Source organism: Haliotis cracherodii, unplaced genomic scaffold (genome assembly GCF_022045235.1).
Source record: "Haliotis cracherodii isolate W230 unplaced genomic scaffold, xgHalCrac1.p SCAF_6, whole genome shotgun sequence".
Lineage (NCBI taxonomy): Eukaryota > Metazoa > Mollusca > Gastropoda > Lepetellida > Haliotidae > Haliotis > Haliotis cracherodii.
The window spans coordinates 62722967-62741545 of NW_027266319.1; the positions used below are offsets into that span (position 1 = coordinate 62722967).

At 39.7% G+C, this 18579-nt stretch overlaps 1 protein-coding gene across 3 annotated transcripts in view; it reads right to left on the reverse strand.

The window, feature by feature from the left end:
- The window catches only part of LOC139444592 (ubiquitin-like modifier-activating enzyme 1), a 38503-nt gene that overhangs the window by 16882 nt on the left and 3042 nt on the right, over window positions 1-18579 (reverse strand). For all 3 annotated transcript variants that reach the window (XM_071225491.1, XM_071225493.1, XM_071225492.1), the window contains exons 2-14: window positions 17838-17939; window positions 15551-15612; window positions 12727-12895; window positions 11968-12102; window positions 10947-11053; window positions 8301-8391; window positions 7423-7555; window positions 6190-6287; window positions 5604-5750; window positions 4348-4518; window positions 3113-3217; window positions 1564-1644; window positions 835-987 (exon numbers count right to left, since the gene is read on the reverse strand). In XM_071225491.1, coding sequence (XP_071081592.1) covers window positions 835-987; window positions 1564-1644; window positions 3113-3217; window positions 4348-4518; window positions 5604-5750; window positions 6190-6287; window positions 7423-7555; window positions 8301-8391; window positions 10947-11053; window positions 11968-12102; window positions 12727-12895; window positions 15551-15612; window positions 17838-17939 — 1554 coding nt within the window. The remainder of the gene's footprint in view (window positions 1-834; window positions 988-1563; window positions 1645-3112; window positions 3218-4347; window positions 4519-5603; window positions 5751-6189; window positions 6288-7422; window positions 7556-8300; window positions 8392-10946; window positions 11054-11967; window positions 12103-12726; window positions 12896-15550; window positions 15613-17837; window positions 17940-18579) is intronic.

Consider the following 18579-nt stretch of genomic DNA (forward strand, 5'->3'; position numbering starts at 1 on the left):
AGCGTATGTTCAAATCTCCAGAAATGACGAGATGATAGAACAATGTTTTAAAATGAAATAAACCACGTATCGTTTTTCATAGCTATCTTATCATCAGAGGTGGCTTCGTATCGTTCAGAGGAGTAGTGAGTGAGTGAGTTGGGTTTAACACCACTTTTAACAGTATTCCAGTTATATTGCGGCGTGTCAGCTTAATGTAGGAGGAAAGCCCGAAGTGATGCAGGTCTCAGACGTTTACCACTTCGATGAAACAAACGAGCACTGGTATGGTGCTGACAAACCTAGAAACATAGTCGGGGTGAACCGGGATTCGAACCCACAATCATAGGTTTCTGGCGTGCCCAAGGGATGCAACTCTGCACAGCGAATCGCGGCGCCTTAGACGACTGGGCCACCCGTGCCCCCTGTTCAGAGGAGTAAGAATTTGCCACAGACAACCTTCCTTCAATTAAATACAATTCAAAACAGAGCCGTTGTAGAATTAAAATAACTGTGGAGGGCTATTATTTGTGTGTATATTCACTATTTTGTTATGGCATGTATCACAAAAGTGACCCTCGACATAACAAAATCAACAACAGATTCTCATCTATGAACATCATAGAAACTAAGCTTAAGTGTATTGGCAGTCCCAGAAAGTTTATTTACAAACTAAGTCCAATTCCATCTCAGGCTGCTTTGTTAACACAGCACTCAGCAATATTTCAGCTACATGGGGGCGTCCAGAAAACAATCAAGACTGGACCAGACAATCCAGTGATTGACGAGCAGTAACTCCTGACATGCCGTACTTCCCCATCATGTTCCAACTGGCAGCGTGACTACAGTCCATACCTGTACGTCCCAGGGTCTGAAGAGAAACTGTCTGTTGAGGTTGGACTTCTCGATTGTGTCCATGTCTGTCACTATCACCTTCCCTTTACGACATCCCAAACCAACCATTGCAAAGTTCTTGAGCATCTCACAGCCAATAGCTCCTGCTCCAACCTGGAAACAACCATAAGGCATACTGAACACTACTAGAAACTTCACAATTCATCAGCGGGAACGTGCATGTGAAGTTTCAACCTCACTGGTCCAGTGGTTTATGAGATGTTTACGATGGACAACACTTGATGCACAAACAGGCCACGATACTCAAATTTCATTTTCCGTATTTGACGAAATAAGTGCCCCGCCCATGGCGATATTTGTTAATATATTGGCTAGTGAACACGATTGATTGATCAATGTACACAAGACTTATTTATTTCTGTATAATCCGCACTAGTGTGTTATATGCACCCTTTATTATGGGCAATTAAATTCTGGAAATTATATCTGTCGTGTATAATACACACAGACTTTTCTTTTGTATCATTTCAGGCTTTTAGCATAAACCACAAAATTCACGATCTTTCAACTTTTTTCTCTCTCTTTTTTCTCTCACTAAAATTATATTCTAATAAGAGCCCCCTATTTCTAAATTTGAGAACACCCAAGGCGCTTATTACGTTGACCACGGTATTACAGATTGATTCCAATACTCATCCCTTCAACCAGCAAGTTTTTAAGACTACTTACCAAGAAGTACCTGAGATCACCGATCTTCTTCTGAAATTCTTCTCCAAACACAATCCTCTGGCCATCATAGCGTGTGTCCCTCTGTAAGACAGAATTGTAAAATAAACTTCAACCTCTGACCTTTAAATGGAAAATATTAAATAACTCAAGACTCTAAAATATCACTGTTCATGCAAAACATATACAAGTCAGAGGCAGTGTTGTCAGCTTCAGTCAGCAATATTTGGTAACAAAAAATACAGCAGCTCAGCGATTTCAGATTTGAAAAATGGTGACCAGACTCTTGCTCTTCTATATTTTTTTGTAAGCACATGGTCAACATCAGGTTTGCCTGGACGAGGATGGTGTATTTACAGTCAATTTAGCTTGACGAATGCAGACTACGGCATAACATACGATCCACTTCGATCATTAAACAGTCAAAATGGGCATTAAGTTTAACAAACAAGTAACATTAGTTAGTCTAAAGAGTTGCACTCATTAAACTAGAGGTGTTTGCAAACACTTGCACGTAAAATCCTTTTCAATCGGGTCCTCATCCTTGAAGAGGTATATACCAAGCATAAAAGTTTGAAATGCAGCGTTTGAAATAATTTAAAAAGCAAACATGACAGTTGGGCAGGTGATCCATAAGTGCTGCCAATCTTCAAAGTTACCTGCCACAATCGCTTTATAAATATTGAAAAATCGGAAAAAGTATGAGACAAATCATGTCTTGATTCAGTTGAAATAATGCCAACAATGACTCGAGATTCTACAAGGAGACATATAAAACTGAATGTAACTAGGTAGTCCTATGATTATCTGCCAGGCAGTCGGGCAGGTGGATAGAAATTTCAAGCAGCCCAACAGAAAAGTCACCAGCCACGTTAACATTTCAAGTAACCTCAAAGCAGTTCCACTTCTCGTGACCATGACCCAAAGAATTTCCCAAAGGCCAATCAGAGGTGACGGGGCGAAATGGGGTTTAACGTCGCGTCCAAGATTATTGCACTTATATAGCGACGTGCATGCACATGTATGTGTGTGTGTGTGTGGCTGCTTGTACTATATAGTCCGGACTGATGCCTATTTATAGTGCTAGCACACTGAGATACCATGTCGCAGTTTAACATGAATACCCCACTCAGACACAGTATACTAACTCTGAGCTGACTCCTTGTCTTAGCCCCTTAATGCCGGACAGCGCCAGACAGGGTAACAACAAGTACCATTTTTAACGTCTTTTGGTATGACGCGGTAGGGATCGAACCCCGGACCTTACGCTCTCCAGGCAGACGCTCTACCACTAGACCAAGGAGGCGGTCAAGGCCAATCAGAAGAAGCCAAAGGAAGAACAACTTCTGCTGTCAATAATCTTTGCCCAGTAGACATTAGAAAGATCACCGGTGGTGGCAGCCTTAACATTTCAAGTAACTCAAAGCAATTCCACTTCATGGGGCTGATTACACAATAAGACAGGTCGATAACCAAATGTTTCCGACCCCACTGCCATCGTTTCAGTGGATGATGGTTGCTCTGAAATGTCACAAAGAATCTCATGACTCACAGGTTTGCATTCCTCCTCTGTCAGGACACTTCTGTCTTCAGGCAGACACTCCAGGGCATCAAAGTACATGTACTGGAATACAGGGCTGAACTTCCCGCTGCACGCCTGAAACAACCAATACCTCGCATACAGAATCAAATACATCACAGCAGCCTTAAACAAAGAGTCATCATAAAGATAAATCCCCCTGCCACAACAAATTTGAAAGAACAAATCATTTGACTGTTACTTTAAGTGACGCTTGATGAGAGAATCTCTATCTAATTTGTCTGTCAATACAAGAGTAGTTATTGAGCTATCAAAACAATACCATGGAATTGGGATTTCGGAACTTTGTATTTCTCAAAGTGAAAAGTGAGAGTCAAAGTGAAAGTCAAACCATGCAAATAATTTTTTTTATGAATACTAAAAATCCCTACATAGCAAAAGGCACCAGTTAACAACCTGGGCCCCGTTCCTCAAAGCAATCTTAGCGCTAAGGTGATTGCAAGCCTTATACTTTTAACATTGTAGCACTAAGATCGCTTTGAGGAACGAGGCCCAGGTCTGTGTGTGTGGAAAGTGTCATGAAAGAATACCTATTGCTTATAGAGATATGGGCCAGACAATCACACCAATATGAACAGAGGGAAAGTCAAACTTGTTGCCATGGAAACAGGAATTTGTTATATTTTCTTAAAATCCTAAAATAGCAAAAGGCACCACTTCATCCCCTGATTAATACATGTTGGATGAAAAATGATGAAGTTTTTTTAGCTCTGCTCCGGAAATCACGCCTACTTTCGTTTCTGCTAAGTCTAAAGTCAAAATCAGTATTTTGAAAACTACCTTTGTAGCAAAAGGCCCTATTACAAATTACAATTTTGTCTCCAACATACAAGTGAAAGAGTGGTGACCTAAACCAAATGAGACCGCACTGTGCCCTTGTATGTGGATTCTGTCATGGAGAAAACATGAGAATCTGTGGATTCCAGACCACATCAAATCTAGAGGTCAGGGCTTCATTCTACTTCTGGAATCAAACGATTCTCATGATTTCTGCAACTTAAACCAAGTTATGGTCGATATATAATTTCTCTACAATCCTGCATTATGACCTACAGTTGCATCAGTTTTACTTGGCCAGAATGAATCGCCAGTGGATTCCTGGCTCAGAATTGGCAGACACAACAGCAGCCTGATGTTATCATTAGGGTAAAAAAAGAGGTAAACTAGACAAGTTTGTGAAATCCTACCTTCATTATTTCTTGAGCCGTGACGCCACCAATCATTGCAGCCATTGGGCACACATCTCCCTGACATTCCTCGGCAAACTCCTTCACAAGTTTCTCATCAAACTCATCCAACTTTGCAGCTGACTTAGAGTTGACCTCTTTGAACACCGCCAGGAAGGCATCTGCATCAGCCTACAGAGAGGAGAACCCTTTTGTATCAGGACAACCTAGGTGAACAAACTGGCAACGCTGCTTTTGTCATTACAACATATCCCACTCTCTTTTGTCACTACAACACATCCCACACTGCCTTTGTCATTACAACATATCCCACGTTGCCTCTGTCATTACATTATATCCCACGCTGCCTTTGTCATTACAACATATCCCACTCTCTTTTGTCATTACAACATATCCCACTCTCTTTTGTCATTACAACATATCCCGTGCTGCCTTTGTCATTACAACATATCCTACACTCTTTTGTCATTACAACATATCCCACGCCCTTTTGTCATTACAACATATCCTACTTGTTTGTCATTACAACACATCCCAAGCTCTTTTGTCATTACAACATATCCCACGCTCTTTTGTCATTACAACATATCCCATGCTACTTTTGTCATAACATATCCCATGCTGCCTGTTATTACAACATATCCCACCCTGCCTTTGTCATTACAACATATCCCACGCTCTTTTGTCATTACAGCATATTCCATGCTGCTTTTGTCATTATATAGTCAGAACATACCACATGCTGTATTTGTCAGAATATACCACATGCTGTATTTGTCAGTATATACCACATGCTGTATGTCAGTATATACTACATGCTGTATTTGTCAGTATATACCACATGCTTTGTCAGTATATACCACATGCTGTATGTCAGAATATACCACATGCTTTATTTGTCAGTATATACCACATGCTATATTTGTCAGTATATACCACATGCTGTATTTGTCAGTATATACCACATGTTATACTTGTCAGAATATACCACATGCTATATATGTCAGTATATACCACATGCTATATTTGTCAGTATATACTACATGCTGTATTTGTCAGTATATACCACATGCTTTACATGTATTTGTCAGTATATACCACATGCTATATATGTCAGTATATACCACATGCTATATTTGTCAGTATATACTACATGCTGTATTTGTCAGTATATACCACATGCTATATTTGTCAGTATATACCACATGCTATATATGCCAGTATATACCACATGCTGTATTGCTCCGGTACCCTACCTTGTTCCTTGGTGCTGGCAGAGCCCCCTTCTGTTTCACAAACTCGTGCAATGCTTGAAAAGCTATGTGAAGCTGTCCAGGTCGATCAAACTTGGCGAAATCTGTAGTCAAACACTCAGGAGCTTCCAAGGCCGCTTTGATCGATTTCTGCAGTAGAAGTGAAATACATAAATACTTTCCGTGCTGTTATGGATAACAAACAAACAATATTATCCCGCACTAAGGAGCAGGGAAACTTAACTGTAGCAATGGCCGGTGTTCAAGGGTAAAAGCATAGTTTACAATAAGTATCAACTATTCAGTAACTATACCGCAGTTCACAACTTACATGTTTTAGATACAACCAGACCAATCTATTTTCTCGTGCCTAGCTTACAAAGGTCAAAACATGATGTTTGCAATATTTTTACATGGTTTTCTAAATTCATTTTCAAAACTACTATTTCAAGATTTCTTGAAGGGAATTAACCTCATATCAATATGTTAACATTTATCAGAATTTGTCTATTTTGCACCACCAAGAGTTAAATGGGTCAGGCTTTGGAAACAAAACAATGGCTACCACATCCTCCTAAACAGTACTTACAAAGTTCAGAGTCTTTGGCAATTTAACCTTTGTCACCACTCCTCCTCGTACATAGTCAGACAGGCCGCTTGTGTCACCAATACTGAATGTGTAGGGCCCTGCAATAGGATACAAGGAACTTGTACTACAAACCACCACTACCACAAGAAACAAGTTAAACAAATAGTGAGTGAGTGAGTTTGGTTTTACGCCGCTTTTAGCAATATTCCAGCAATATCACGGCGGGGGACACCAGAAATGGGCTTCACACATTGTACCCATGTTGGGAATTGAACCCGGGTCTTCGTCGTGACGAGCAAATGCTTTAACCACTAGGCTACCCGACCGGCCCTTAAACAAATAGACTGTATACTACAACTACATTCATATATTCGTGTATCTGTACGTATCTGTACCAGTAAGCATACCTAGATTGGCTTATTATTAGTATTACAGAAGAAATATTATTTTAGTTGCAAATTTATAACAAATATAAGTGAGCGAGTGGGTTTAACGCAGCTATTAACAGTATTCCAGTTATATCACAGCGTGTCAGCTTGATGTGGGAGGAAAGACCGAAGTGATGCAGGTCTTAGACGTTTACCACTTCGGTGAAACCCACGAACATGGGTATAGTGCCAACAAACCTAAAAACATAATCCGGCGAACTGGGATTCGAACCCACAATTATAGGTTTCTGGCATGCCCAAGGGATGCAACTCTGCACAGCGAATTGCGGCGCCTTAGATGACTGGGCCACCCGTGCCCACATAACAGTTATGAAACATTTGAGACGTTGGCAGCTAAGCACCATGTTATGCCCCTGAAACCCACAACTAGCAGTTTTAGTGGTCATTTTAACCCCACATTATGAGGTGAGGTGAAATTGGGTTTAACTTCGCGTCCAAGATTATTGCACTTTTATACCGACATGCATGTACGTGTGCGTTTGTGTGGCTGCTTGTACTAGTCTGGACTGATGCCGATTTATAGTGCTAGCTCACTGAGATACCATGTCGCAGTTTAACATGAATACCCCACTCAGACACAGTATACTGACTCCGAGCCGACCAGTCCTTGTTTTAGCCCCTTAATGCCGAGCGCCAGACAGGGTAACTACAAGTACCATCTTTTAACGTCTTTTCGTATGACGCGGCCGGGGATCAAACCCCGGACCTTCCGCTCTCCGGGTGGACGCTCAACCACTAGACCAGGGAGGTGGTCCCCCATTATGACAACAGACAGTCGCCTTACCTAACACTTTGATTTTTCTCGGTTCACATTCATTGAGTTCAGTCATGCCCTGGACTTCATGGAATGTGACGTGGTCTCCGTCCTCAAAGCCATGCCGAGTCTCATCAACACTAGCCACTATACCATCTACTTCCTGCAACATATGAATACATGCAAGGAGATTGCAATACATGCAAGGAACAGGATCATCATCATCATCATCATCATCATCATCATCAGAACTACACATAGTTTTGTCTCTGTGTGGAATGTTTCATCTACAAATATTTAACAGTTTTGGAGATCTACATGGGAAACAATCACTACCCTCATTTTCAGTAAAGTCCAACTTGTAATAATTTTGTTTGTTGTTTTACGCCGCACTCAGCAATATTCCAGCTATATGACAGAGGTCTGCGTAAATAATCAAGTCTTGACCAGACAATCAAGTGATTGATATCGTGAGCATCGATCCACGCAATTGGGATCGATGACATCCATCAACCAAGTCAGCGAGCCTGACCACCCAATCCCGTTAGTTGGCTCTTATGACAAGCATAGTCACCTTTTACGGCAAGCATGGGTTGCTGAAGACCTATTCTACCCCATATCTTCACGGGTCAAATAATTTTGTAAAGCTCTTACTTTGTTAGATTTAATAACACTGCATTCAATGCAATACTGTAAAACCAAACATTATTACACACCGAGGAACTATTAATTCTAATATGAGAATTTTACTGACATTTGCCCTTGGCTGAAACCGTAATAGCAGGGACTTTATCTGGGCCTGCTCAGAGGTGGATATTATGCACCAAATCCCTGCTATTATGTTTCCAAGAAGGGTACATTCCTACATTTTTGGGACATTCAAGTTTTAAGCACAACACATGCCATACCTTAGTGACAGATGCCACCATAGTGCTGTTTGGTTGTTCTCCATCTACATCAGTAACAACAAACCCTTCACCAAAGTCGCAGAAGATCTGACTGCAATGGAAACGTATCAACACGTTACATTTAACTGACCAGCATAAGGAATGGTTACTGGAGGTTAGAGATCCACATGGCCGTATTGCGATACGTATCACAATATATTAGGTATATGTATATATTTTGAATTCAAAAAAATCTGAAACATCAGTGTATGGATGGGAGTTCACAAATAGAACCAAAAAGGATGCTGGTACAACAAAATGTTTACTCATTTTATAAATATGAAGCCATCTTGGGGCCTTGGGGCCCTGGATCCTGGATCCAGGACAGCGAGGGTATTTGGCAAGTGCATAACATGAAACACATGATAAAAGTCACTATTTCAAATCACCCGATATACTGAGCATGACAAAATTATATTGTGATACAAATCAAGGAAAGAATGAACCTCAATTTACCGATATACTGGTAATACTGGCACCCTTAACAAGCGTAATAAAATCACCTTGAAAAGATAGCCATAAACAAAACCTTTAGAGCATGAACACACTAACAGAATTTTAAACTAAAAAGGTTTTTGTTTGTTGTTTATAACTGCGCTCAGAAATATTCCAGCTATAGTTAGGTCTGTAAAGAATTGAGCCTTGACCAGACAATCCAGTGATTGACATCTTTAGCAATGATCTACGCAAATGGGATACGATGACATGCATCAACCAAGTCAGTATGCATGACCACTCAATCCTGTTAGTCACCTCTTACGACAAGAATGTGTTTCTGAAGACCAATTCTAACTAGGGTATTCAACAAGTTACATGAGTGGACCCGTGATGATCCGGGTTAGAATAGGTCTTCAGCAACCCATGCTTGCCGTAAAAGGCGACTATGCTTGTCGTAAAAGGCGACTAACGGGATTGGGTGGTCAGGCTCACTGATTTGGTTGATACATGTCATCAATCCCAATTGCGTGGATCGATGCTCATGACTTCAATATCTGGATTGTCTGGTCCAGACTTGATTATTTTACAGACCGCCGTCATATAGCTTGAATATTGCTGAGTACGGTGTTAAACAACAAACAAACAAAACAAACAAATTACATGAGTGAGTGTGTGAAAGGTGTTTTCTGTCAAAGCAACATTCCAGTCACATCATGTCTGCCTCGATATAATCAAATCTGGCCCTGGAAATCACTGAGTTGTGATCAAGCACATGAACCAGCCCAGTTTAATCAGCTCGTCTTATAACAAGCACAGGATTCCAAAGCAGGGATATATCAAGGATTTAAAACCAAGCACTTTTGACAGGCAAATTTGAAAAAAAAACCACATAATTTTGTTCAAAATTAGCATTTTTTAAAGGTTTGAGGTGTTCTGACATTGCAATAATCTAAATACAAGCATCAAAGCCTCTTCCTGTTCATTGGTCCAAGACCCACTTGCCCAAAGCGATCGTAGAGTTCCGATCATCGTAGCACTACGATCACTTTGTGCAAGTAGGACCTGTTATTAGTCATATACAGTTACCGCTACAAAGCCATAACATCAGTTGTAAGTTTAATAAATTAGTTCTGGTGTCTTCAGTTGCCGTATACGCCATCAGCCCCCCCAATATTTTTCTGCTAACCTAATATGACACCGTTTACGGCAACTAAAGACACCATAACAAATTCATTATGCCGAAATGTTTACAATCTCTGGTAGCTATATGGCACGTGTCATGTCAAAATGAAAACATGACACTTACAACCATAGGTTGACGTTAAGGGTCAAAGGGAGACTACTCTTCAAATCTTAGAGGCCAAACCTTGTTGACAATTTTAACTATAATCTTTATTAATAAAGTCAAAAACGTGATCTAAACAGATTAATGTCCTTGCACATCACAATTAATAATAGTAAAACACAAAACAGTGTCGAAATAGCGAATTTCAGTGCCAGATTTTCATGTGAAATATGTGAGGTAGGTGTTGCAAAATCCAAGATGGCAGTTACTGATGGTATACAGTCTCATATTAGGGCAGTATCAACCATCTTTTTACTGACGGTATACGGGCTCATGTGGGGTCAGTAGTATCTCACTTTGAGGCATAATAATAACATGAACTGGAACAGTTTAACCGTATTTGACGTAATAAGCGCCCCGGGCGCTCTCAAAATTAGAAATAGGGGTCTCTTATTGGAATATTATTTTGTCGAATAAAACGGGGTTGAGAGATAAATTTTGTGGTTTATGCTGACAGCCTGAAATGTTTATATATGAGAGATATATTTTTCCAGAATTTAATTGCCCATAATTAAGGGTGCATATAACACACGAGTGCGTATGATATGCGAATACATAAGTATTGTGTACATTGATCAATCGGAAAGGGAGCTAATTGGGATTGTTCACGAGCCAACATATTAGCAAATATCGCCGTGGGCGCTTATTAGAGTGGGGCGCTTATTACGTTGAATACGGTAATTCCAATTTGGGAAGTTTTACTGACATTTTTCATCAGGACTTCCTGAGCAGGTCTAAACAAATCCCGGCTACAGTTATATCCCATAAAATGAAACTCTCAAAACATAAATTCCACTTCCCCATTCCCTAAAACCCTAACTTACCCAAACAATCCTCTTGTGTCTGCCACAATGAACTTGATGTTCTTTGAATGACAGAACTCTCCAATACGGATTTGTTCATCTTGTGAAGAGTTTGTCAAACAGATAACCTGAAAGGAAAGGGAAAGTACTCTAATAACAAGTTTCCATTCATTAGAGGCATGCACATGTTATTCTTGCTTGCATATAGGATATTTGTTTTCTCTTGTACAAAAACAATTTATCTCATCATGTGACCAAGTTACGAAGTTGATATTTATATCAGTGGTCCTAAAGGATGCTGCTGCAGTAATACTCTTATCTGAATCACGGAACCAGATAATCTGTAACTTTCTGCATTAGGGTTTTCCCATTGACCCTTCTCAATTTCATGCTTAATGGTAGAGCATCTGATAGAAAATGTTCTCCAGTGTCCGAAACAAATGACTGGCCACCTGCCCGTGGCTGGTTGTTTTGTTTGTTTGCTTGTTGTTTTACGCCACACTCACCAATATTCCAGCTATATGACGGTGGTCTGTAAAATAATCGAGTCTGGACCAGACAATCCAGTGATTGATATAATGAGCATCGATCCACGCAATTGGGATTGATGACATGCATCAACCAAGTCAGTGAGTCTGACCACCCAATCCTGGTTAGTCGCCTTTTATGGCAAGCATGGGTTGCTGAAGACCTATTCTACCCCGGAATCTTCACGGGTCACCCGTGGCTGGTAACTTTTCTGACAGGTTGCATGTAATTTTCCTTCACCTGCCTGACTATCCTGCAGATAATTTTAAGCCTACTTATGTATTTAGTTTTAATACTCCTTGTAGGTTCTCAAGTAATTGTTTGCAATATTTCAACTGTATCAAGACATCATTTGTGTCTTATTTTTGCAAATTTTCAATAATAATAATGTCTGAAAGCGGGCAGGTAACGTTGAAGATGGGCAGGCTACACTTATGGGTCACCTGCCAGACTGTTTTGTTGGGTTTTAAAATTATTTCGAACACTGATTCTACACACTACACAGTTCTCTCACCTGAAACTGTTTGAGGTAATCCTCCGATAGGTCCCCTGTGTAGGCCGAGACAGGAACGTAGCTGTTCAGCTCTGCCAGACGAGGCTGAATCACCTCTGCACGGTTCTTCCCAATGTCTTCCTCACGCAGGAAAAACTGGAATGGAGGGTAGGGTGGTACTGTCCATACTTTTCAGTTTCCGCATGAAGCCTTTCTCCCTAGGAGTACTACCATATCACTTATACAGGGAGTAAGTGAGTGAGTTTGGTTAATGTGAGGTGAAATGGGGTTTAACATCGCGTCCAAGATAATTGCACTTATATAGCGATGTGCATGCACGTGTGTGTGTGTGTGCGCACAGTCAGCAAAATCCAGCTGTACAGGGGTTGAAAATTTATGGAAAATGTTACTTGACCAAGGGCAAGTATGACCAACATTTTTCAAATTTGGTAATATCGAAAAATGTCCTATGATAAGTACATAAATGATCTGATTATGAAAATGTCAGAGTGCTACTTTTCTCTAACCAAATCTCATTGGCGGTTGGGTAGCCTAGTTGCTAAAGCATTAACTCGCATCACGTTGAAGGCCCAGGTTCGTTTCCCAACAAGGTACAATGTGTACAGCTCATTTCTCGTTTGCTCCGCCAAAATATTGCTAAATGTGACATAACACCCCATACTCACTCATGAAGAAAATCACTGCCTTTATCAAGCAAACATTCCAATGCAAGTAACAAAAACAAAGCTAGCATCTTTCACCAGATGTGACTGAACATACCTGACTAGACAAGTCCATCCATGAAGCATTGCCAGTGTCGTGCACAGTGACAGATTTTACACCGCCTAGCACAACATTTTTGGCAATCTCTATGCCCAGACCTCTCATCCCTGCGATAAGGATATTCGAATTGGCCATCCGCCGCATAGCTTCATGTCCAAGAACATACCTGCAACACAATCATTGTCACAACTGAAACAGTCGTTATCATACCTGAATGTCATTGTCACACCTGAAACAGTCATTGTCACACCTGCAACATAATCATCATCACACCTGCAACAATCATCGTAACACCTGCAACAATCATCTTCACACCTGCAACACAATAATCGTCACACCTGCAACACATTCATCGTCACACCTGCAACACAATCACTGTCACACCTGCAACACAATCACTGTCACACCTGCAACACAATCACTGTCACACATGCAACACAATCACTGTCACACCTGCAACACAATCACTGTCACACCTGCAACACAATCATCGTTACACCTGGTACACAATCATCTTCACACCTGCAACACAATCATCGTCACACCTGCAACACAATCATCGTCACACCTGCAACACAATCATCATCACACCTGCAACACAATCATCGTCACACCTGCAACACAATCATCGTCACACCTGCAACACAATCATCATCACACCTGCAACACAATCATCACACCTGCAACACAATCATCGTAACACCTGCAACACAATCATCGTCACACCTGCAACACAATCATCATCACACCTGCAACACAATCATCACACCTGCAACACAATCATCGTCACACCTGCAACACAATCATCATCACACCTGCAACACAATCATCATCACACCTGCAACACAATCATCACACCTGCAGCACAATCATCACACCTGCAACACAATCGTCACACCTGCAACACAATCATCGTCACACCTGTAACACAATCATCATCACACCAATCATTAATGCGAGTAACTGTGCCTTCGGACTAAAAAAATATTACCAAGACTGTAGACTTACGATTCCATGACACAGTATTGAGTGATTAAACCTATCATTGAGCAGTTAATTAATAATATCATTTGCTTTCTTCACAAACTTACATCTTCATGAGGTATATATTACAAACAGGAAATCAAAACAGGAAATTCCATTCCATATCACATATACTTCATATTCAAATGAGATTGTACACGTTTAAAGTATTGTTAGACGAAATATCACAATTCTTTGACCTTAAATGAGTGTTCTGTATTCTGTCTTGCTGTACCAAACATTTTCACTGGGTGAGAAGTCTTTTATGTAATTATAAGATTATTTGATAGATTACCATGGACAAAGACACTGTAATACACCGTTGGCAACTGTCATAACTGCTTGATAAACTTGCATCAACAAACTGATCGCACTTGACTAGGGCTGGTCATCGATAAAGATCACAGAGATGGATAATCGCTTACTTAATATCGATTGGTTATCGATAAATATCAGAGAAGCATCATTAAGCAAATGTGCTAAAAGTCCTGAAAGGAATCAACATATTTCACATCACAGTGACACATTTATGCATGGAATACTTTGTGGACATTTGAGATAATAAAAACAGCTGCTTTCCATCTTCGACAATTGACATGATTGACAATAACAAGTCTGTTTGGGGAAAATCTAAACTTTATTTCATTAAAATTGTTTATGTAAGTTATTATCGCTGACAACAATTTCATATCGATAATTGATGATATTTCTCCCCATCAACGGTAATTCTGATTATCGATCTTTTTAGCCAGCCCAACACTTGAATTTGATGATAAGCACTTTCTACATCTAACATTCAATTTCATTGTTTATTGTGAGTTTTCTTATGTTTGTCATTGATTTAGCACATGTGGAGTGAACCTGACATGAAAATAAACTTTAATACATCAACATAAAAATGTGTCACTTTTTTATCCTGTGAGCAAGAGACACTTGCATTTTTTGCATTAATATCATGATTTACACACTGTAATCAAGTCTACATATTGCCATGCACCTCTGCATCGGCTGTCTCAGAGACTTTTTTTCTCTCGGCAATTGACTTAGTGTACCTAGGAAAATTGATATTTGCTCTTAAACCAGTCATACAAGTTTAACAAACAGGCTGATAGACAACCTCTTGTTAGCTGGGATGGATCTTAATCACAAATGACACAAACTAGTTATTTAAATCATTACTGATATATGAAGCAAGTGTATCGTGATGTCATTATTTTTAAGGTCAGCTTTTGAAACAAAACTTACTACCGTATTTGACATAATAAGCGCCCAGGGCACTTTCAAAATTAGAAATGGGGGTGCTTATTAGAATATTTTTTGGTGGAGTTGAAAGATAAATTTTGTGGTTTATGCTGACAGCCTGAAATGTTTATATACGACAGATATTTTTCCAGAATTTAATTGCCCATAATCAAAGGTGCATATAACACACGAGTGCGTATTATACGCGAATAAATAAGTCTTGTGTACATTGATCAATCGGAAGGGGTGCTAATTTGGATTGTTCACTAGCCAATATATTAGCAAAAATCGCTGTGGGCGCTTATCAGAGCAGGGCACTTATTATGTTGAATACAGTATTACTTTAGTCTCAGTCCAAATTGTCCCATCTAACAGGCAAATAACATATATCTATAAATCCTCTCAAACAAGTAAAATTCACCACTTCAAGTAAATATGAGCATAGGGTTTAAAGTTCAGGGAGAAAATAAACAACATCATCACAATTAACATACTTATACTCCATTTATCACCACTGTTCTCTCTGCAAACTGTGAATGAAGAAAATCCTACTTACAGCTGTCTGGAGTAGAGGCCTTCATCAATTTCATCTGTCGCTCCATTCTGCGCCATGTCAACCTACAATAAAAACAATTAATAAGTAATCATGCCAATATTCCAACACAAAAGAATAGAATAAAGTTGGAATGGTCCACTAAAATATCTATCACAAGTTTGAGTGTTCAAGATGAAGCGGGATCCTGGGGTCCTTTAGTTGCTATGGTATTTAAATCACCAACTCACTGAACCCTAAACTTTTAACATTAGGGTTATGTTTGTTTTTTCTGTTGTTCAATGCCACACCAAACAATATTCTAGCTATAATTATTATGAGAGTGGTTTGTAAATAATTGACTCTGGACCAGACAATCCAGTGATTGATATTATGCGTATTGACCCAAGCAATTGGGATATGATGACATGCATCAACTAAGTCAGGAAGCCTGACCACCCGATCCTGTTAGTTGCCTCTCTCTCTTTTGGCATGCATGGGTTGCTTAAGACCTATTCTAAACCTGTTGTCATGGATGCATTAGGGTTGTGGAAGGACCCCTTTGATTTTCATGCATAACTTTGAACACTATCACATAATGAAGCAAATATTTTTGGAATCCAAGTACTATCAAACATAAATAACAACATATCTATCCTCGTCACGACTCAGAATTAAATCATACAATACATACATCCAATCTGTGGGTGTGTGTCAAGATTGTTTCAATTCTTGATGCCTTAGAAATTTATTTTTTCAAAACTAAGTCCAAATTGTTTCCATGGAAAACGAGAAAAAAGAAAAACGAAAAAACAAAAAACAAATAGCAAAAGGCACCTCTTCTGGAACTGTTTGATATATCTGCCAATCTTTGTGGAAAAATATTCAGCAGTATTAAACTTCTGTGCAAGATAAAAAATCAGGTTTGATAAATATTGATAAAACGAGACTCATTTGGATAGGATATAAGCAAGATAAGATTCTGGGGTAGAATAGGTCTTCAGCAACTCATGCTTGCCTTAAAAGGTGACTATGCTTGTCATAAGAGGCGACTAACGGGATCGGGTAGTCAGGCTTGCGGACTTGGTTGATGCATGTCATCGATGCCAATTGCGTGGATCGATGCTCATGATATCATTCACTGGATTGTCTGGTCCAAACTCGATTATTTACAGATCGCCGACATATAGCTGGAATATTGCTGAGTGCAGCGTAAAACAACAAACCAACCAACAACCAACCTTCCAACCAACATGGCCGGCTGTCACCCAAGTATTTGGTGTTTCTTGGATGTCCAAGCCCTGAATGATCAGGTCATCACCAAAATGCTGGCAGGGCAAAATGTGGCCAACAATCGGAAACAATATAAGGATTGCCAACAGCGACTTCACACAATTGCGTCCCGGACACAGCATGAACGACCTGCGCTCTATGGCTAACAACTACAGATTTTGAACTGTTTTCTCTGTTGTCCATGGGACATTTGAAGTATTACTTTAGACATGACTTTTATTCACAATTATTCATGTTAAGTTTTTGTATAATTAACTGAATAAAGGATTCATGACATGATAATGATAATTTTTTATGGGGGGCAGTTGTCCAGTTGGCAATTGTCCTGCTCCTGGGACTCAAGTAAAACAATAGGTCAACTGGGTTACCTGAAATACAATTATGTTTATTCTATTTGGCCTTGACAGGATGAAGCAGTTCTCTCAGTGCTTCAGAAATTTTCAACCATGTGACTAAAAACAAGTGCACAAATGCAGCCACAAATAAATATCCCCATACAGTATATACAACTATCAGGGACACGTTAGGATTTCAACAAGAGATGTCACGATTCACTGATAGTACCAATGCATCAGTAGATAATTCTCACGATACGAGATACATGTAAATTTATATCGATACAAAATTTTATTGAAATCGGTATCCATTTGTTCGCCTAACGGTTGATTTTTCTTTTCGAAATCGAAATGTCATCATATTTTCTGAATTTGACACATACGAAAAGTTGTTAGTGTCTGACGCTTGCTTGAATAAACAGAATCAACCTTTTCTATGTATTATTAATTTACAAAATTTTCTACTGATAGTGATTAGAAACACATAATTGTGAATGTGATATGTTATTAAAAAGTTTGCTTCTGAATTGAGGCATAAAAGGTCGGTATTCCTGTATCGAGATACATATTGTATCTTGACCTCAAAATCGAGATATGTATCGTATTGTGAGGTACCTGTATCGTGACACCCCTAATTTCAACCTTGTCAACACTGAAGAAAATGTAATTCTGATTTAACTTACCCTGCTATTTGAAGCTACACCTGAGTTATTTGTGCAGTTTGCACCCGTATTGGACTCAGTTCTAGGTTTCTTGGCCGGTGGAGCGTCCGTATTACTGGACATCTGAAACACAACACAATCGGTCACTTACACTGAACATAGAGTGTTCAAATTTACTACGCAACCAAGAGACTTTGCCTCACTTGTCATGCTTGTGAGATATGACGCAAGATATGCCACGAGACAAATCCTTCCATTGAGGAAGTGAGGCACGTACTTCCTTTACATTGGATTCCAATACACTTGTTACAGTTTGTTTGTTTTTTGTTTAATGCCGCACTCAGCAATATTCCAGCTATATGATGGCCCAACCCTCGTACTGTAACGCTAAAGCTCTAAATGAAGCAAGTCCACAGGTTCAAGCTCTGAACCCCCAATCTTACAAGGGATTCAATTTAAATAGTGTTTTTTGTTTCTGTCAAAATCCTATATTTCAAATATTTTTGTTGTTGGTGTTGTTTTGTCGTTTAACAATATTCCAGCTATATGACAGCTGTCTGTAAAAAATCGAGTCTTGACTAGACAATCCAGTGATTGACATCAGGAACATCAATCCACACAATTGGGATACGATGACATGCATCAACCAAGCCAGCCAGCCCGCCTGACCACCCGATCCTGTTAGTCGCCTCTTACAACAAGCATAGTTGCCTTTCACGGCAAGCATGGGTTGCTGAAGACCTATTCTAACCTGGATCTTCAC